Source organism: Urocitellus parryii, chromosome 12 (assembly GCF_045843805.1).
Source record: "Urocitellus parryii isolate mUroPar1 chromosome 12, mUroPar1.hap1, whole genome shotgun sequence".
Taxonomy (NCBI): domain Eukaryota; kingdom Metazoa; phylum Chordata; class Mammalia; order Rodentia; family Sciuridae; genus Urocitellus; species Urocitellus parryii.
Genome location: NC_135542.1, coordinates 21,930,021 through 21,951,531, shown reverse-complemented (window position 1 = coordinate 21,951,531; position 21,511 = coordinate 21,930,021). Strand labels below are relative to the sequence as shown.

Below are 21,511 nucleotides of genomic sequence, written 5' to 3'. Positions count from 1 at the left end.
AGAGCATGAGAAGAAGATTAACATTAAACAGGGATGAGAGGTGGGAGGGAAAGGGAGAGAGAAGGGAAATTGCATGGAAATGGAAGCAGACCCTCAGGGTTATACAAAATTACATACAAGAGGAAGTGAGGGGTAAGGGAAAAATAATACAAGGGGGAGAAATGAATTACAGTAGAGGGGGTAGAGAGAGAAGAAGGGAGGGGAGGGGAGGGGAGGGGAGGGGAGGGGGGATAGTAGAGGATAGGAAAGGCAGCAGAATACAACAGACACTAGTATGGCAATATGTAAATCAATGGAAGTATAACTGATGTGATTCTGCAATCTGTATACGGGGTAAAAATGGGAGTTCATAACCCACTTGAATCAAAGTGTGAAATATGATATATCAAGAACTATGTAATGTTTTGAACAACCAACAATAAAAATTAAAAAAATAAAAAAGAATGCATCAAAAAGGCAAAGGGAAGTCCATTTCTAGCACCGCCACACACACGTGCACATAGCTTGCTTCTGCAGGCCAGCACTTCTTGGTGCTCAGAACTCAGAGTTCAAATTCGGAGCTTCCCCTCCCCTAAGGGGCTGAGAACCTGATCACTGCAAATTGAACCCTTTGTACAAGAGCTCCTGAACGAGAAAGGTAATTCCTATTTAACCCTGAGAGAAGGCTAAACAATATAGAGCACTAAGTTAGATCTGGAATAGCTCCAGAGTCAGAAAGCCAAGCCTTAGGGAGCCTGAGACACCTGTGTGCTCCCTGCCACATTGACAGCGCCCCCTAGCCTGTCCCAGCCCAGCCAGCTCGCTGAACAGTCTGCTGGGCCCCTGTGTAGGACCCTGGAGCTCTCTCCAGGGAGCACGGGTCTGCCCAGCTTCATCCTCATTTTCAAGGTCTCCTGACACCCACAGGCTACACTCATGTAAGACTGTGGGCTGGGGCAGCTAGGGCCCTAGGGGACAATGGGCTCTGAGACAGATACTGGGCTTCCTGCTCTTGGCGCTGCTGCTCCACTGTTCTGTGCTCGCTGGCGTCCTGGAAAGACCCCTCCTGTCTCCTGTGAGCAGAGACGTGGCTGAGCCAAGTTGGAGCTGGTAGGCAGGACAGGTGGGGCTGGAGGTGGATGCTCCTTGGAAAGAGAGGAGAGGGCTGCAGGTGCCACACTCGCTCCCTTCTCTCTGTAGGTAGCAGGATGGGTGGCGAGGATGCCCAGTTGGGTCAGTCCTGCCTTTGCCCCTCCAGGTTCTCAGGCAGGGCAGCCACATCCTAAAGTTCGCATCCAGCCCCTGACCTTGACCTACGTACACAGCAGCCCATGGTCCACGGCTTTGGAAAGGCCTAGGGCCTCTGGCTTCACTGCCATGGCCTGCTGTCGGTGAGCCAGCCTGTCCCTGGGTCACACCAGCAGGGTGCCCAAACCCACCCTTAGCATCACCAGGGGCGCACACGGCAGGATCCCGCCATGTGCAGAGGCAATGCCAGGACAACCCTCAAGTCTGGGTAAGTGGCAGGGGCGGCAGCAGCAGGGCTCCTGAGAGGCATGCTCTGATACCAAAGGTCTGGGTGCCCGTGTGCACTACACTCAAGCAAGAGCCTCAGTCCCTGAGGTTGGGGACAAGGACCCAGGGCCCTTCTTAGTAAGCCAACACACAGAAGAGTGCTCCTAGTTTCATCCACCCCCTGCACCACAGTCAAACCTGACCTTGAGATGGTGAAAGGACCTAAAAGCTAGTATCTGGAGCCACAGAAACTGCCGGAAGCGCTATGCTGACAGGGCTGCATGGGTGCCCTGGGCTCCCGGAGGAGCGGCTGGCAGCAGCAGAAGAGGGAGAACTAGGCCCCATGGGATCCGGCTGGCCCCTGACAAAGACCGCTACTGTGCTGCTCTCCTCACACTGGGAAAAAAAACACAATTTTCTGAGGAAAGATTTGCCAAAAAAGGGCCACGAACATCCAGGAAAGAAAAAAGAGGCGGGGCAGGTAAGGAGAGAGATGAATCCCCAGGAGCACCTTATTAACAGTTACTGAAAGACTCAACACCGTGTGTGACGACAAGCACCTGTCAGCTCTGGAGAAGGAACAGGGGATATTTAAAGCAAGGCCCTGACCCAGGGACGGAAGCCACCACTCAGGCTGCTTCCCCTGCTGCTCCCCAACCTGCATCAGGCTCACCGTCTCGTGTCCCCTGTGTGACCTGGAGGAAGGCCCTCTTATCCCTCCAATCGGTTAACAACTGTTTTAAATTCCTCAATCCTACCAGCTGCGTTGCATCTCTTCATTTGAACAAATTTCAGGAAATGGCAACATGTATCTATCTGGTGTGCACTGACATTTATTTGGATATAAAATAATTATGATATAGATAATTATAGCCAACACCATTGTGTTTCCCTATAGCCAGGGACTATAAATATGGACTAAGTGTTTTATATACTTGCTTTCAATTAAACCTCATTACAGCTGGAGGGAATTGATATTGCTATTATCCCCATTTTAAAGAGGCAGCCACTGAAACCCCGAGAGAAGGTTACATGACTACAGGGCATCCAGTGAGAACTGGAAGCTCTGGGATCTCCCCAGGAAAAGGCAAATGAAACCATGGTGAGAAACTGCTGTTCACTTTTTAAACTGGTCTAAACAGAAAAATCATACCATATGCTGCCAAGAACACGGAATCACTGAAACACGTGCACAGTGAGGGTGAGAGGGTCAATGGCACAGGCGTTCAGGGAAGCAGCCAGACCAACACCAGATGTAACAGCAAACCCTTTGCTAGGCAGTCCTACTTGAGATGTAGGTAGCCTCACGTCCACACACGCAGAAACGTGTATGCAAATATTTAGACCAGAGTTATTTATAGTTACCCAAACCTAGAAAAACCCAAATGACCACCAACTAGAGGATGATAAACACATGGTGGCATGTCCATCAAATGCAGCAGTTACCATTTAGAATGAACAGGAACAAATCACTAACACAGGCAACAGTGCGGACGAGCCTCGGATGTATGATGGTCCAAGACGCCAGACTCAGAGGCCGCATGAATCCACCTATGTCATCTAGGAAAGGCCAAAGTGCTGGGGAAGAAAACTGAGGAGTGCTTCCCCGAGGCCGGGGCTAGGAGCTGACCACAGAGGGACACAAAAGAACCTTTGAGAGCAAAGGGAATATTCTTTGGATTGTGGTGATTGTCATGTGATCGGTACATTTGTCAAAACTCCAGGAACTGCAACCCCCAAAATCATAAATTTTACTGCATGCAAGTCAAACCTAAATAAACCTAACATTAAAAAAAAAAAAAAAAAAAAGTTCATACTGTAGTGACTTGGCCACATCAGTGTTTATAGCAGCTCAATTCACACTAGCCAAGCTATGGAACCAACCTAGGTACCCTTCAACAGATGAATGGATGAAGAAAATGTGGTATCTATACACACAAGAGAGCATTACTTAGCCTAAAGAAGAATGAAACTATAGCATTTGCCAATAAATGGATGGAACTGGAGATTATCATGCTAATTGAAATATGCTAGTCAGTCCCCAAAAACCAAAGGCCAAATGTTCTCTCTGATATGCAGATGCTAACGCACAATAAGGGGAGGGGAGGGAAGAAGAAAAGTTCATTGGATTAGACAAAGAATATGAGGGGAAGGGAGAGGGGCTGGAAATAGGAAAGACAGCAGAATGAGTGGGACGTCACTTTCCTGTGTTCATATATGAACCCCCGACCAGTGGAACTCCACACTATGTACAACCACAAGAATGTGAAGTCGAACACCATGTATGTAGGATATGTCAAAATACATTCTCCTGTCCTATAAAACCAAAAAGAATAAGTAAAAAAAGATTTCCCTGAAGATAGGCCCAAGCATTGGTAAGTCTCATTTGTTCCAAAGTAGCTGAAGGATTTATTACCAAGTCTGTCATTGAGCTAAGTGGTAAAGAAGAGTAAATGATGCTAAGCTTTATTATTTTTCTATTTCTCTTCTGCTCTTTGGCAAAAATAATTAATGGGGGAAAAAGTAACTGACAAGAGACAGCCAAGCAGGGGGGACCCAAGGCAGATGCCACCTGGAGCGGGACGCACCTGAGCATGCTCCGTGACCTTTGGGTGAGAGACCTCAGTTTCACCAGGAGTTGAGGCTGCCTCCGCATGGTCATCATCTGCTGGAAAACACTGCCTTGCGCTGTCAAAACAGAAACAGACCCATATCTGTCAGCACTCGGAACGGGCGTTTGGTAAGACTATTAAGTGAGAGGTCAGCACAACTGGTGGTTACAGCAGGCAGGAGGCGCCCACATCCCTCCGGCTGTCAGAAGAGACCTGGGGGTGACAGCAACCTGGGGCCTCCCTACAGCACCCCCGGCCACTAGGGCAGATAGCCGCAGCAGCACGCAGGGAAAGGGGGAAGGGCACATGCGGCCCCAGGAAGAAGCACCTGCACCCAAACCCCAACTCCTTCCTGTTCCAAGGAGGAGAGAGCCTGGCACTGGGGCAGCAGCCAGGGTTGGTGTCCTGGACCACACAAGGACGGGAGGGCTGAGGCGTGCGAGGGGGCTTCAGCCGTCAGCCCACAGCTCCCCGAGGGAGGGCCCATCTGTGCTGCCCTCCACTCCCTTCCCTGGTGTCCCCTGGCCAACAGACATACTGACGGGTGCTCCTTCTTCCTGGAGGGTGGCTGGAGGGTGAAGTGGCATGCATGTCACAATTTCAATGCCTACACGCCCTGACCCTGAAATGGGCCATCTCTGAGGCAGCCGGCTTCACTCACTCTGTACCTGCCACAGCATCAGCTCAGCGTTCAGCGACAGAACTAACGCAGGGCCCCATTTCTCACGATTTTCAACATTATAGTCTTACACGTGCTACCAAAATAACAATCACTTAGATAAAAATGACTAAGATCACATCACCAAATGGCACATCTTAAAACATGTGAATCCAAGTAGAAACTGTCATGCTTACTGGAATATGGCTGCCTTCTCTGAAGCCTCTGCCATTTGTTTCATCTTTAAGGAAAAGGAGGTGCCACGGTTTGGATCTGAGGTGTTCCCCAAAGGCCCACAAATGAAAGGCCTGGTCACCAGCTTGTGGCACTGAGGGAGAAGGTGTGGGACCTTTAAGACATGGGGCCTTATGGGAGGAGGCTAGGACACTGGTCAGTTGAAGATACTGGACCCCAACCCTTCCTCTGAGTCCTGGCAACCATGAGATGAACAGGCCTCCCCTGCCATGTGCTCCCACCATGATGTCACAGGCTCAAAGCAACGGCCAAGCAATCATGGACGGAAACCCGCGAAACAAAATAAACCTCTTTCTTCTGAATTTGAATATCTTAGGTACGTTGTCACAGCGACGGAAAGCTGACAGAAGGCAGCGCACCACTGCAGTACCTCTTCTGGACACTGAAGGGTCCACTTCAACACCTTTTTCATAAGGAGTGCCACCATTCAAGAAGAGCTCGTAAGTTCTGTGAAGGAATAACACACTATGATGGCTGCGCCTGGCGGGCCTTCCATAGACACCCGAACCAGAAGTGAAACATTTTTAGCACAAATGTATTCATTCTAATTATGTCTCATTGATGAGTGAGAATGACAGTGTTGACCCTTCCATGGGGTGTCATCTCAGCAAAGAGACTCTGTCCCAAGCATCAACACAGGAAATGTACTTATAAGAAAATGAGAAAGATTTTTGTTATTAACATGGGCCTGGGGCTGTAGCTCAGTGGTAGAGCACTTGCCTTGCACACGTGAGGCACTGGGTTCGGTCCTCAGCACCACATAAAAATAAACAAATAAAAATAAAGATGTTTTGACTTGAATGACTTGTTAATAGCAAGTAATTACTGTTTTTAAATGTGTTGAATCAATATTTGAAATTAAGCCATTATGAATTTACATGATTTTTAAAATAAAACAGTAACACAGATCGTTGTAAAATGTTGGAATGGGGGCTGGGGTTGTGGCTTGGAGGTAGAGCACTTGCCTAGCATGCGTGAGGCACTGGGTTCGATCCTCAGCACCACATAAAATAAAAAATTAAAATATTGTGTCTACCTATAACTAAAAAATAAATATTTAAGAAAAATGTTGGAATGGCATAGACAGGACACGTGAAAAGTGAAAAATTCCTCTGTCCTTCCCCCTAGTTCAGTAAGTCTCCTGCCCTGTCTGTCACCCACCCTGTGACTCCCTGTGCCTCACAATACACATCAGAATGCTTCCCTATCAATCGAGCTCCACCTCCTAGGAAATAATTGGGACCTCACTTTGCCAAGGTGGAATTTTGGATGTTTCCTTATTTTTTTTTTTCTAAGTATAAGTGAAAACCCTGAACATATTTTTTAAAGAATCATAAGAAACTTGAGTTTCTGTATTCACTCCTGATAATGGGGCGCCCCTCCTGCTCCGGCTAGGATGAGGCTAGAAACTAGGGTTCAGTGGTAAGGAGGCTGTGCAGGGCATGTTATCCAAGTTAATCCTCACCAGCAGCTTGTGGGGTAGGAATTATTCCCCCAGATTAAAGGTGGGGGGAATTTGGATACTGTGGCGCATACCTCCTGTTATACAGGCAGTGTGGGACCCAGCACCCTGAGTTTCCGTAATGACAAATTTAGAATCTGATCACCATCCTACCTACTGCTTGTCCATCTGTAGCCCTCGGTGAATGTCCTGTTTATATCCTAGACTTAGATCTTTATTTTCCCCATTTAAAAATTCATATGAGCTGGGTGAGGAGGCACATGCCTATGACCCCAGTGACTTGGGAGGCTGAGGCAGACGGATCACAAGTCAAAGCCAGCCTCAGTAACTTAGTAAGGTCCTAAGTAACTCAGCGAGACTCTGTCTCAAAATAAAAAATAAAGAGGGCTGGAGATGTGGCTCAGTGGTTAAGCACCCCTGGGTTCAATCACTGGAACCAATAAATAAATAAATAAAAATTCAGATGATCTTTTACTTATTAGTTTTCAAGGGCTCTTTTTACGTTAGGGCTAACAACATTCCAACTTTGTGGTATGCATGATGATATTTGCTTCTAGCTTGCACTGTGCTTTTAAAGTTTAAATTTGCTTACAGGAGGGCTGGGCCTGAGGTAGAGCACTTGCCTAGCAAGTGCGGGGCCCTGGGTTCAGTCCTCAGTACCACATAAAAATAAATAAAGGTATTGTGTCCAACTACAACTAAAAAATAAATATTAAAAAAACTGCTATAATTTCAATGTCCTACACAGATTCACAGAGGACCTGGGGACCCTGGACTTAGCTTTTGCACTGTTTTCAGCATGGTGGAATGTGCCAGTACTTCAGGGAACAGTCCCAGCAGGCAGACAGTGCAAGCATATTCTAGAACATGTCCTATGTGTCCTTCTCCCTCTCTGGGTGAGAGTGCATGTGTTGCTTTCGTACACTACTTTATACAACACTAAAATCAACATTAAAAGCCCTCACCCCAAAAGCTGTTGACATGCCAACAGAACAAACCTGAGTTCCTTGATTCTAAAAAAAGAACTTCTACAAAATCACACAACTGCTAGGAATACACAGTGCACTTACTTTGCTGGTATCGGAACGCCACTGGCATCGAAGAGCCTGAGAAACACCCAGCCGCAACTTAACTCTCCTCTCTCACCCGCTGACTAGGAAATAAAACAAGTCTGAGAAACAACATCTGAACGAGTCAAATTATAAGCACATGCAAGCCCCTGAAAGGAACAAGACCAGTATCCCCGCTTAGGGCTAAGTAGTTCTGCCCCAGAAAATCAAATGAAACGTGGTGGGTCCCACAGTACAGCACAGGTGGCACTTTAAGTGATGCTCACATTTTGTCAAAATTGCCCTTGAAAATCCCTGAAACTAATGACATGCCAACAGGTGCCTCAGGAGCTGAGCACTTCCTGTGGCATCACCCAGAGGCACATGGGTGCTCCTGGATCAGCAAGCTCTGTCTCCCTGCAGTGGACTGTGGGGATTCAGCATGCAAAGGCCTTGACACCTGGAAGTCTGCCCCACTGTCCACTGCCAGAGGCCACTGGGCCTGGCTCCGGGCTGCTCCTCTCCTCGCTCTGACTCATCTGCGACTCCCCTGGGTTTACTTGTCCTAAAGAAACACGGGATGATACAGTACACAGGGTACCTATGGTGGCTCTGGGCTACGAGGGGCCGGGTTCCTATACTGCATTTAGATGCTGCTAGGGGGTGGGAGATGGAGGGCTGCTAGTATGGCCACGCCTCGGCTCCAGCAGTTCACATGGCACCATGCTTCTGGTGTTCCCTGCACAGAACCGCCACTTGGCCAGGTCTCTCAATAAGATTTGCTGACTGCAGGGCCAGGTGCACTGGGTCCCGGGGTTGGAGTGCCACAGTGCTTCTGATCAATTTCTGAAAACCCCTTCTGTTCTGAATTTCTGTTCTCTAGGAGCTCTGGCGTTCACTGGTGCTATACATGTAAGCAGGTCCTGTTCATCTAATTGCCACTGAGAAAGCAGCACTGCATAAGAATCATGAGCACTGCCAGCTCGCTCCACCAGAGATGAAAATCCCACCTAGGGAAACCCTCTAGGACTTCACTCACAGACACACACACTCCAGCACTCCTTTTTTTTTTTTTTTTTCTTGTATTGGGAACTGATCCCAGGGGTGCTTCACCACTGAGCCACACCCCCATCCCTTTGAATTTTTTATTTAGAGACAGGGTCTCACTAAGTTGCTTAGGTCCTCTCAAAGTTGCTGAGGCTGGCTTTGAACTTGCCATCTTCCTGCTCAGCCTCCTGAGTCACTGAAATCACAGGCCTGCACAACGGCACCCGGCCTGCCAATTCCCTTTTAACTGGTATATTATAAAGTGACATTTATCTTGCGCCTGACATACATTTCGAATATAAGAAATTCCAAGTTCAAATAATATTCCCAGGTCTGGAGATGAAGAATTGGACCTGATAAAACAGTCGCCATGGAGCAAGCATGGCAAGATGCCAGTGACCCGGAACGATAAAGAAACGTGGGTTACTGACCACAGTGCACAGTGGGAAGGGGCGGTCTGTCCTGTCCAAGGCACAAGGCTTGTGCCTCTGCATTACCACAAAGGACTTTTAAGGAAAGTTAACAGCAGATGGACTGACCCATCCACACCACGGACTTGGTGAACACACTCAGCTCCCTTGTTGAGGGAAACGCCTTTCTCTTCACTTACTTTTCACCGAGCAGGGCTAACATACAACCTGTGCGGCAAACCACCCGGAGGTGCTCAAGGCCCACTTGGCATATGTTATAAGGTTTTTATGCCAATCGCTGTTCATTTTAAACAGAATTGAGTGGCTGGGCACACGTCTGCTGGGCTTTCCTGATGCCTGCCTGGAACAAGCCCCCTCCCCTTGGGCTCCTCCCACCCCTCTCCCTACACAGCACATCCTCCCTTTCTTGCCTATAAAACCCTACCCGGTCTTTGAGGTCTAGTTTTCTTTTACAAAACCTCCTGAGGCTCAAGGGCTAGAATTAACTTCCCCCTCCTCTGTGTTTCCCAAAGCGCTTGGAGACCCATATCCTCACAGCCTGCCTGATCGGAGTAATCCATAGCGCCCCCCCCCACCCCCCGCCACAGGGCGACTCTAAGGATTGAATAAAGCAGGGACCCAAGGGCCTGTGCGTGGCTAGAGCATCCTAAGTAGAGAGCATTCTTATTATTTGCAGCTGTGTTTCTTCCCCACTGACATACAAGTAAACCCTCATGCACCTAGGAAGAATGTGGGCACGTAACAGATACCTCAGTTCATTCAGGAAGGTGACAAGCACTTAGTTATTCCTCCCAAAGCTCACCTTTATATCCTGAGAAAGCATGACACACAACTGTGCGTCACAGAACTGTGAAATGACAGACCCAAAAATATGTGGTGTGTCTCCCTGGAGGCAGCGAGGTCAGGAGGTCAGGAGGCCACGCTCACTTTCAGGCATTGTGCTGTAGTCAAGCAAGGATGCCTGCAGCACCCAGCGAGCTGCGGGCCTCACTCACAGCCAGTGCCCTCTCGATGAACCCCCATTTGTGTTAAGATCTTTATTAGGAGAAGGGTAATTAGGGTGCAGTAACAAAGGGAGTTAGTTGAGGGAGGGAAGTAAACACTCAAGTAATGAAACCTGGGGGTGGAAGTAGGTGAACCACAGACAATTCGTATTATAAAAAGAACAGAGAGACACCTTGGATTCACTAGCATCCATCCCTGCGAGCCTGACTCAGTGGTATAAACCTTAACCTCCTCCCAGTTCTGACAGTCCGGAGTGGACTGGTTCCCTAGGCGTCACCTTTCATTTCATCAGAGGAAAACACAACTGTCATTAGTGCAGTTGTAAGACTCCATTTCTGAAAAACACCTCACTTCCTAAATTTTATCTTCTTGTCTGCATTTTTCATCAAATGGGCATTTCCTAAAATTGAAATCCAATGAATAGGATGATTCATTGGAATTGTAACCTTGGTGAGTCAGAAACACAAATAATTTTAATCAAAGTCCTCCTGGAACAGTAAAGAATCTAAGGGTTCACATGTGGCTCCATGTGTTCTGTGCTAAATGTGACGCTTCCACAGCCTCGTCTTAGGTCTTAACTGCTGATCGCCTAGGAGGAAAGCAGGGTGTTTCCTGTTCTGCTACTCAGCAGATTTCTTACCTGGGGAGAAAAGGCCCAGGTTTTGGGCTTTTGGGGTTGCCACGTGGCCCTCACAGTGTGAATGTTGCTCAGGACCTGAAAGATTTTCCGATTTCAGATCAGGCTGTAGGAAGTTCTTGGAAACATCACCCTTCTGAGTCCCAGATAATTACCAGTGGCTATACTGGTCAGGGCAGAGGGAGAGGAGGGGCTTCCATTTTTTATTTCATGCAGTTCTGTAAGATCTGGGTTTCTTTCTACATCCAATACAGTATGCATCTAACTTTTCAAACAGTGAAAACAATGGTCCCAATACTTATTAATAAAACAATGAAGGAGCTGATAAAACAGATTCAGATTTGTGCCCTTGTGACAGTAATAAACCACATCAAGTGAATACTCATATCTGAGATATGCTTACTAGAAGAGGAAGTGACACTTCAGGTAGAAACCTCAGAAGCCTATAGGATTAAAACAGAAGATCTAACACTTGTGTCATCAGAGTCCCAGAGGAGAGGAGTTTCAAAGGTACTGTAGGAAATAATGCCTGAAAAATTCCCAATTTCAGCCAAAGTCAGAAACCTACAGATTTAAGAAGCTGAGCAAATTCCAAACAGGGGAGATCCAAAAGGGTTTGTGCCAGGTACAACACACTTCTAAAGTAAACAGGAAAAAAAATACACCGAAGGTAGCAAGAGAGAAAAACAGCCAGGTTAAGCCAGGGGAATGACTCAGATGGCAGTGGGTGTCTCGGCAGAAACCAGAGGCCAGGAAGAGGTGGCACCACGTTGTTTTAGTGGTAGACGAACTGTCAATCCAGAGTCCGACATCTAATGGAAAGGTCCTTTAGGAAGGAAGGGAGACAGATACTCAGATAAAGCTAGTTTAAGAGAATCTGTCACCCTGAAAGGATGGTTAAAGGACACTCTCTGTACAGAAAGGACAAGCTAAAGAAGGAATCTTGGAACATCAGGAAGGAGATCAATGAGAACAGTAAAGATCTGACTAAATACTACTAATTTTCTCAGTTGATGGTTGAAGCAAAAACTGTAAGACTGGGTGATGTGGTTTCAGTGTATGTAGAGGAAATGAGCAAGCCAGTTGTGAGTGAATGAGGACAAAGAAAATTAGAGAGAGGGGCAGTCTCTGCCTCTCCCTCCAACCAGAACGCTGCCTGTGGTCACTGTGATTAGCTGGGTGTCTAAAATGACACCTACAGCAAGCACCCAGGAAGCCACCCAGAGAGACCACTCAACACCAAGGATAATTCAGAATGGAGTTCTAAGAAACGTCTAAGCCACACGCAAGAAGGAGGAAAGAGAACAGAGGACAACAAGGAGAGAGAACAAAGCCGGGCTCCCTCCGAGCCCTAGAAAATAAAACAAAAAAGAAAAGCAGGCAGCAGACCCAGAGGCTTGAGGCTCCCCCCGACGCTGCAGGTGCAGGTGCACCTGCCCTGCAAGGACGGTGGGTGCTGGGAGGGCGTCCTGGCTTGGCGCTGCCCAGGCTCCACAACAGCGCTTTCCATTTGTAATAGGCTAGATTTGTTAAAGAAGCCTTCAAAAAGCAAATAATGCATTTTTCTAACTATTAAATGTGATGTAAAACTTCTCGATTTCGAACTCTGATAAAAATTAATTTCATAAATGAACTTCTAGGATCTGGATAAAAAATGAATCCCATATTTTCTGTTATAAAAGTGAAATTCTAGTTTTTGTTTTCGGTTCTCATGTGAGAACAGGAGAGTACAGCAGGTCCTCTCTTCTTGGTCACTGCTGACACCTCCTGGCGCGTTTGCGGTGGTGCTTTTGTGCACAGTAGCCCTGTGGTCACCCTTACTCCAAGTTCAGGTGGAAGAAAACCACCAGGGCACCGCCACACCCAGTCCTCCCTCAGGCCTCCCTACCTGTGTGCGTGTGACCATGGTCTATCCAGGGGTGGATGTCTGAGACCTACTGCCCGCTCCACACCTGCTCTCCCTCCACCCTCCACACTCAGCCCACCACTAATCCCGTTGATTCCCGCCTCCTGCATCTCCCCCCACCTCATCTCCACCCAAGCTGTAATCCTCATCACTCTTTTGGTTGGATATACGTTGCATTTTCAAAAATGCAATGCTCTATACTTAGACCTGAACTGTACACAACACTAGAAGACAGGTACCAGTCCCTCTCATAAGTGAAGAAACCTAAGGCCCAGATGGGTTAACTGTGTGTGTACCAACATCACACACTGAAGAGCCAGGGTTAACCCACTGCGGTACCACACACACACACACACACACAGTGCACTCCACCTTTAATGTGTGGTACCACACAAGGGCTTCTCCATCATCCTGCGTGAGATGGTTCAACTCAGTGAGCTTACCTTACTGCCATCAAACAGACAGAGGCGAACATGTCTGCTGAGCACCTGGATGCTCGTTCCTGGGAGAGGAATCATCTTACAGCTCCACAGGGTGAGGATCAAGGAAACACGACTTGGCCTTGACTTAATCTGAAAGAAAAACACAAAAACCTATTAATAGGAGTACAAATCCATTTCCAAAGCATCATTTGTAAAATACAGCTTAAGAAGATATACACAGAATACAAAAAGGAAAACTTTTCCATGGATATACATACACAGAGTTTCAATAGTCTGTTCAAAATCAAACCCAGTTATTTCAGGTAAATTTTGCATAAAGTTATATTTGAAATATTTGCATTTTTTTCTTAACTACTTAAAAACTTCAATGAAAGACTACTAGTACTAGCAGGTAAAATATATGACCTGACCCTCGAATCACTGTATTCTAGTCTCCAGGCCCATTCCCATACGATGTGTGGAATTGTAGACAGTTACCCTAGCATGACAACCAAGATACCTGGCATTAATGTCACCCAGCTACCTCCTCTTTGGCTCTTAGATGCTTTGACATAGAATGTCATGTTTGGTCTGACTGTTCAAATCTATTTCACAGATAAAAGTCAGATTGTGAATAAATAAACTGGCATTCTGTATTTTTATTTTTAAAGAACAGCTTCAATGAGCTAAACTTTACATTCTGCTTTATGATCACAAGCCTTTTCATTTAAATAATTTATATTGTTGCAAAAGATAAGATAATATCAATAATCCGTCACCTTTTTATTTAAGTAATGAGAGTTGGGTTTTTAGTTCCCAGGCACAAGTTCACGGCATTAACTGTGATCTGCTCAAGCACTGGTGCACCAAGCAGCCCCTCTGCCCACGTGCAATACAGCACCTCCTACTAAGGCGCCAGTTGATGCTCAGGGTGAGAGGATTAGGGGCACCAAGTTCTGCCCCCTTTTCCTACCACCCTGGCCACCACTGAGGGGTAAAGTCAAGGTAAATGGGAAGGGAGTGACATGCTCTAATGCAGTTTATATCTGTTACAGGCAGATATAAAGTAGAATTAAAGATCAAGAGCATATTCTACTTCAAATACTGGGATAGCAAAAATCTTTTTTTCTTGGTGGTACCCAAAAAGTGTGATCATGAAGTTCTGCCGACTTTTTCATTCCCACTCAACTAAGATCATGTCACTTCTACTCTTCCTGACGGAGCTGGCAGCTTCCCACTGCAAGAGATCTGATGAGCAGCTTGCAGAGAGCAAAGTCTGCTTAGCTCTTGGTCTCAGAGGTCTCAGTCCATGGTCGCTTGGCTCCACTGTTTTGGGGCCAGTGGCAAGGCAGGGAATCAGAGCGGGGAGCACATGGTAATGTGTCACCTCGCAGCAGCCAGGAAGCAGATGGGAGAGAGGCAGGGGTTGGGGTCCCACAATCCCTACATGGGTGTGGCTCAGCCATGTTAACTTCCCGTCATTAGGCCCCAGCTCCAGGTCCTACCGCCTCCCAATAGCCCCCAGGCTGGCAGCAAGCCTTGACCCATGGGCTGTGGGGCATCTATCCAAAGCACAGTGCTGGCCAACACTGACTGCATTCTCATACTCTGCCAGGCACTGCCAAAGCCTTCATAAATTCTCACAACCGCTTGATGTTAGAAGGACTGTCATCCCTCTTCCCAGATGAAGACACTGAGGTAAAGCATGATGAACAGGGAGACTCAGTATTACACCCTTTGTGGCGATGGGAGGAGGGCACAACCGCTAAGAGAAACCAGAGTCAGGGGACCAAGTCTAGGTGCTGCCTTGGCTATGTGAACACCACTGCTTTAAAGCCACATGTCACTCATGTGCTGGCCCCAGGACAACGGCAGCCAGGCTGCAGCTTCTCTGCTGTTGCTGTACTCACAGTGCCTGTCTTCGCGTCCCACATCAGATCTCTGAAGGCCAGCTGTGACGCCATGAGCTCAGATTGCAGAAAGTAACTTGCTTGAAACTGATTCCCTGAAAAAACAGCTTTCCTTTATTTTCTTATGAAAAGAAGAATGAAATTCAAAACCAAAAGTCTAAGACATTATGCTACAAATTTAGGAAATAGATATTTCCAAAATGCTAAGGGGCTTACTAGCAACTTGCTTTCCAAGACAGATGAACCAAGATAGAATCATGCTCAAAATTTTAAGATAAAAACTGATAAAAGACTACTTTAAGATAGTTTTAAGGAAGATCTTAAATTAGACCAACAACATGCTTCACAGTGAAGATGATTTATTCAAATATTTCTATAAAATGCAGAAATCTGTAACATTTTTTATATATTTTAGAAAAAATACATAACCATTAGTTTTGCTTCTTTTTAAAAATTTTTTTGGTTGTTGATGTAACTTTATTTTTACTTATTTATATGTGGGGCTGAGGATAGAATCTGGTACCTCACACATGCTAGGCAAGTGCTCTGCCATTGAGCCCCAGCCCCAGTCCCAGCCCTGCTTCTTTCTTCACATATATGTTTTTAGTTGTAGAGGCACAAAATACCTTTATTTTATTTATTTACTCTTCCGTGGTGCAGAGGATGGACCCAGTGCCTCACATGTGCTAGGCAAGCGCTCTACACTGAGCCCGGCCCCAGAACCTAGTTTTACTTCTTAACACAAAAGTGCAGGGATCCATCCACAAAATGCACGAGGACCTTTTCAGCACTGAAGCCAGCGAGGGGGTAGGTCTCGTATTTGGGAACATATAGTGGCACTTCTGCTATCAAGACAACCCAATGCAAGTGAACTCCCCCTCCACTCTGCCAAAAGGTCCTGCGCAGCACCGGAGATGGGTATGACCTGTCAGGAATGGAGCAGCCTACCTGTCCCCACCTCTATCCTGCTTTGGTGAAGAATTTTCTACCAAAAGTCTTTGATGTGTTCCAATATAAATAAAGCAAGCGCGGGCTCCATTCTTTGTTAGGAGCTAGACCCATCTGGTCAGCTTTGCCCTTTGATGCCCCTGCTCTGAAACTGCTTTCCTGTGTTCTGAGGCCATCTCCTGGTACTTTTTTTAACTATTACTTCCCAGCCAGCACATCCCTCCGGAGGGAAGCCATTCCCTTGCCCACGCAGGATATGGGAGATACATAAGCATTTTTATACTTCCCTTCCATAGTTTATCATGAAGAACATTTATTATAAAATCACTTTTTTGTTTAAGAAATCATTTGAGTCCCTGCCCTGTGCCATGGGCTGTGCTAGGAGCTGGAAATGGAGCCGAGAATCCTTGTTGACCACAGCTGAGTGAGGGAAACAGAGAAGTAGGCACATGAGACTAGTGCGTGTGCTCACAGGGTGGGAGGGAAGCCGCGCTGCCAGAGTGGGCATCGCTGCCAAGGTAGAAGGGACCCTGAGACTACAGGATGGGAAGGGGCAGGAAGAACCTTCCCAGCAGAAGTAACCTTGAAGCAGCCCTTCCACCCACAGTTAATGGCTCAGGCACACAGGAGCCAGCCTGCCCCTCATGACTCCCCTTCAAAATGAGCTTCTAGACAAAAGTTGCCAAGTACCGGGAAATCCAGGGTGAACAGGAATCAGAAAGCCCACTGAGGACGCTCTAGGAGAGCCCTTGCTGTGAAGAGGAGAAGAGGGAGGCTTCCTCGCTGGGACGGGATGGGCTGGTGGCACTGTGGTGCGCTGCTCACAGTGGTGGCAGGGGAAGGCAGGACAGGCAGGCTAGAGAGCAGGAAAGGGCTGGCAATTAAAGAGAATAGGGAAGGGCTGGAGCCCACAACACAGGTAAACAGATGGTCCTCTCACAGAACTGGAGTCCTTGCTTATGGTCACAAGAGGGACAAGGAAAGGACATGCTCCAAAGAGAAGTGAGACTCGGCATCTTCCTCAACTTGTTTTAGCTACCAGAGAAAAATTAGCCTCCAAGCATGGCTGCAGAGGCCGAGCGCCACCGTACCTTCCTCCAGCAGCTGGAGAGTGTGGAAGGCCTGAAGCCTGCGGGGATAGCCCCATGCTGGTTAACACATCCACGGCGTTCATCTGCAGAGGAGAGGACAAACAAAAGTGGTCTGCTCGCTTCCATCCATGATTCCTCACCTCCCCACTGTGTCCCTTCAGCACCACAGCAAGCCCAACCCAACGGGAAAACACCACGTGCACATGTCGGGAAAGTGCTGCAACGTGACCCAATTCCTGAGAGGACGTGGCCATCACTGGATCTACACTCTCACAAGGACTTGGGGCCCACATAGTGCTGGGCGCAGAGCTTTGTGTTTCTAGATCACTGCTTCAAGTACATTCTGACTGTAATGCTCCTGCTCCAGGCCCACCCCAACTGCACTGCCATTCAGCAGATGATACCGCTTTTGACGCCCAAGGAGCTGTCAGGTGCTTTGCATAAGTGCACCCCCAACCACCTGCACCCCGAGCATCTCCTTGGGAGTTAGAAGAGCAGTAAAAGGTCAGGAAGATGCTAACTGAACCGTTCATGGTGATTACTCACGGGGTGGAGAATTTTCATTTTGTCGTGTCATTTTTTTTAAATGACAGGATAACAGATAGTGTCTTACCTTTCTGGGTTTTTCAGACTTTTCAAATAATAACTAAAATCTAATGCCAGCCTTTGCCAAAATGATAAATAATCTGGATAGGATCAATGAGAAAGATTCCGAGCTCTGAAATCACACCATGAATGAGATGATCTACTCTTCTTGTACAGAAGCCCTAATGAGAAATGCTGGTTGCAGCTCAGGCTTGCTAAGGCAGAAAGAGAAGCCTTCTGCCCTGCACCTTCCACACCTGAGCCTGGGTAGATCTAGGCAGTCTCAAAGAGTCTCCATCCTGGTTTGAATCTGAACTCAACCAGAACTATAGGTAATAAAACACTTAAGACATCCCAAATGTCTTAATTGCCAAAAATATTATAAGACATCAAATATAAAGTATTATTAATAAGACAGCAGATACCAGCCTCTGAGATAGCTTTTTGAACAGCACTGTGGTGAGTATCAGTTCTGGGGAAATGAAAGAGCAGGTAAGTGCAGGCGCAGCCTCTGCCCCTCACCACACGAATCAGAGAACAAGTACAAACACTCAGTAGATTCTGAAGACCAAACAATCTCTAGGCGAGGCCAAGCTAGAACTAAATGCACTAAAAATAATTGCAAAACTAAAGTAGCCATGACCTTTAGGTCAACAATAATATGAAAAGCTCTCCAGGTATAAGCTGACTCCATTTCAAGAAAATCTTGCATTATTTTAATAGTAAAAATAAATAAAAAGTCGGCAGAAGCTGCTCGCTCTCCTGCGCTCTGTACCTCTGATTAGCTTTGGATTCACCCTCCGTCCCCCCGGTGTCCTCCTCACTGCCCTCTTCACTTGTCACCTGCTCCTCTTCTTTATCACAGGGCTGGAAAAGTGTTGAAACAGGAAGTGCTTTCCAACTAACACAAAAATCAACCAATAAAAATGCTACGACTTTCAGAAACTTTCAGGCACAGAGGGGAATTTATATGTGACAGGGAAAAAATTTCAACCCATGACTGATAACTTCACTATGTGAAACAATGACAAAGACTAAAGTAAACAGCAAATTCATCAAAATAAATCCCAGCTAGAATTTATTCAAATGAAAAAAATTAAAAGAATTACCTTTGATAGGAGAAAATAAATGTGGGGTAAAGCCCTTTGCAGTTATGATACCAAAGTTTAAAAAATCATAAATGGAAATACTAGCAGATTTCACTAATAAAAAATGGACGCAGCTGAAGGTCAATAAAGAAACCATTAACACCAAGTTCTAAGGGTTAACTTTATAAAAAGCTCTTATAAATCAAGAAAAAGTTTTTTAAAAAATTCATTTGAAAAATGGTCAAAGAAACTGAACTGGTTATCCACAAAGAAGAAATGGAAACGGTCGTAAATCATATGAAAGGATGCTCAGCCTCATTCGGAGTATCACAAGTACAAATAAAATATATGAGGCTGTTTTGTTGATCACATTGGCAAAGGCTAAGAAAGACTGGTACTGGCCAGCCTCGGCAGATGCATGGGGAAATAAGCCCTCTTGACATTGGAGGCCATAATTTTGCCAAGACAAAATTGGCAAAATAAATCAAGATATAAAGGTGTAAACCCTCTGAAGCACTGGCAAGCATGTAGGATTTCACCCAAGAGGAACAACCAAGAGTCTACAAAGAGGTACATGCAGACTGATCCAAACAGGCTGCAGGTGGCCACCCTCCACCTCTTCCTCTCTAGCAGAACCGCTGACTCATTGGGCCTGCTGAGATTCCATCTGGCCAGCCAGCCTCCCTTGCAGCTAGGTTTGGCCTGGGGACTAAATATGCTGGTCGTCAAGACGTGGCTGAAGTTTTCTAACTTCCAGAAAACTTTTTACCTCCTTAGATAGCAGCTCATATTTCTTGATTCTTTCCTCAATTCCCTTTTGCTGCTCAGAATCATTAAAGGATTTGGCCACTGACTTAACTAAAGAGGTAACCCAGGAAGAGCTGCCTTACTTGGAGCTATGGAGTTCCAGGTGGGGCCTGAACCAGCACCAGAAAGCCATCTCCACACTCCTTCCATGCGTGGGAGAAGACGCAGCTACCTCAGGTGAGCTGCTTTGGGGAGATTTTTTGGTAACTCATAGAAGCTAATTTTAGGTTCTTTGTGGCATAATTGATGGTGATTATAGGTTGCAAACACCCTGAATAAATGTCACCACAAGCTGGAATGCTTGCTGCCTTCCAGAGGACGACCTAGACCTGTCCTGCGTGGTACATAGCCCTTCGCCACCCGTGGCTACTGAACTCTTCACATTAGCACAGGTTGAGATGTGCTGTCCACGTAAACACACACTGGATTTTGAACCTAATATAAAACAAGTAATTCAATGTCCAAATATAGATAATGTGTTGAAATGATATTTTTGATATATTAGACAATATAAAATATTAAAAATAATTCCCCCTATTTGTTTACTTCTTAATGTGTGTAATGAAAATATATATTTGTGTCTTTTGCTGGCAAAGAATTCCTAAAACTCTTGGAATTTCCTGAATTCTTATTCATAAGAAGTTTTCTTATTCCTAAGAAGTTCAACCATTCTAGTGTGCAGGCTAGTGAGGTGCCTCTAGAGGACCCCCAGACAGCTTCAGGAAGGGATTAGAGGTTGGAACCTTCAGCTCTTCCTTCCAAACTTTGGGGAGGATGGAGGAGCTAGAGATTAAATTCATCACCAATGGTCAGTGATTTACTTAATGAGAATAAACAAACTTCCATAGAAACCCCCGGGAGGCTGGGGCTTGGGTATCTTCCAGGTGGGTGAATACACAAAGGCTTTGGGGAACAGCATGCTTAGGTCCTGCATGCCCCACCTCAACATCTTGCCCTGTGCATCTTCTTCACTGGTGTTCCTGAGTTGCATCCTTTATAATAAACTGGTACATCCAAGTATAGTTGTCCCGCAGTAACCTCAAGGGATTGGTCCCAGGAATCCCCATGGATACTAAACCTAAGGATGCTCTAGTCACTTATATAAAATGATACAGTATTTGCATATGACCTGTACACATCTTCCCACATACCTTAAATCATATACAAAATACCTATGATCTCTAACACAATGTAAACGCCAAATAAATGATTATTATATTGTATAGTTTAGAAAATAATGACAAGAAAAAGAATTGTACATGTTCAATATAGATGCAACTGTTTTAAGATATTTTTGCTCTGTATCCTCAGATACAGAGGACAGACTGGAAAGTGTTCTCCCAAGTTCTCTGAGTCACCCTAGGGAATCATCAGACCCCTGCAGAAGGAGAGGAGACTTCTGAATTTTTAGCCAATCAGTCAGAAGTACAAGTGGCTGCTGGGACATGTGACTGGCATCTGAACCGAGGGCAGTCTAGTGGGACTGTGCCCTTACTGTGTGACACCTGTGCTAAATCCAGGAGTTAAGGCCAGAATCCAACTGACTTGCTGGACACTGGCTGGTGCTAAGGAGCTGATATGGAAAATGACACCCGTGGTATCAGAGAATAACCCCGCGCCCCCATCAGGAACTCAGTGTGATCACTGGAAGACTCGGAATCCCGTGTGTGGGTTTTCTTATTTCCATCTGACAGAGCTCATCCAGACAGGTGTCTGCACAACCACGCAGCATGTGCTGTGACTCAGGACCAAGCAGGCATGGACAGTATGCTGATATCTTGGTAAGGGGGTCATGTATTTGTGGAAGTAAACACCAAGTGGACAGTGACCATGTTTTATGATAATAAATGCCTCTTAGTTGTTATAAACACCACCAGCTCACAGAGCCACCTCCTGCTGAGAATGCCGGGCTCACTTTCACCCGAGCTCTTCACAGGCCCCCAGGACCTCAATACACAATGTCCTCCCCACGCCCTGTCTCTGTAAAACTAAATTTAAATTTCAAGTCATTCTCTAGTCAACTGATCCAAGAATATAGCTTAATGTTTAACTGGAAATTAGATCTATCTGAAGGAGAAAGCATACAACAAAGACTCACCTCCAG

The 21,511-nt window shown here is 46.3% G+C and overlaps 1 protein-coding gene across 1 annotated transcript; it reads right to left on the bottom strand.

Moving 5' to 3' along the window:
- Positions 1-340: 340 nt before the first annotated feature.
- On the bottom strand, positions 341-16,934 carry LOC144249761 (nephrocystin-1-like). Its single transcript, XM_077791931.1, has 8 exons — positions 16,928-16,934; positions 16,527-16,692; positions 14,889-14,983; positions 13,000-13,128; positions 10,654-10,728; positions 7,552-7,634; positions 5,390-5,466; positions 341-4,182 (listed from the first exon to the last, which is right to left on the bottom strand). Exons 3-8 carry the CDS (start codon positions 14,940-14,942, stop codon positions 3,791-3,793), a joined length of 810 nt encoding a protein of 269 aa, XP_077648057.1. The 5' UTR covers positions 14,943-14,983; positions 16,527-16,692; positions 16,928-16,934; the 3' UTR covers positions 341-3,790.
- Positions 16,935-21,511: the final 4,577 nt, after the last annotated feature.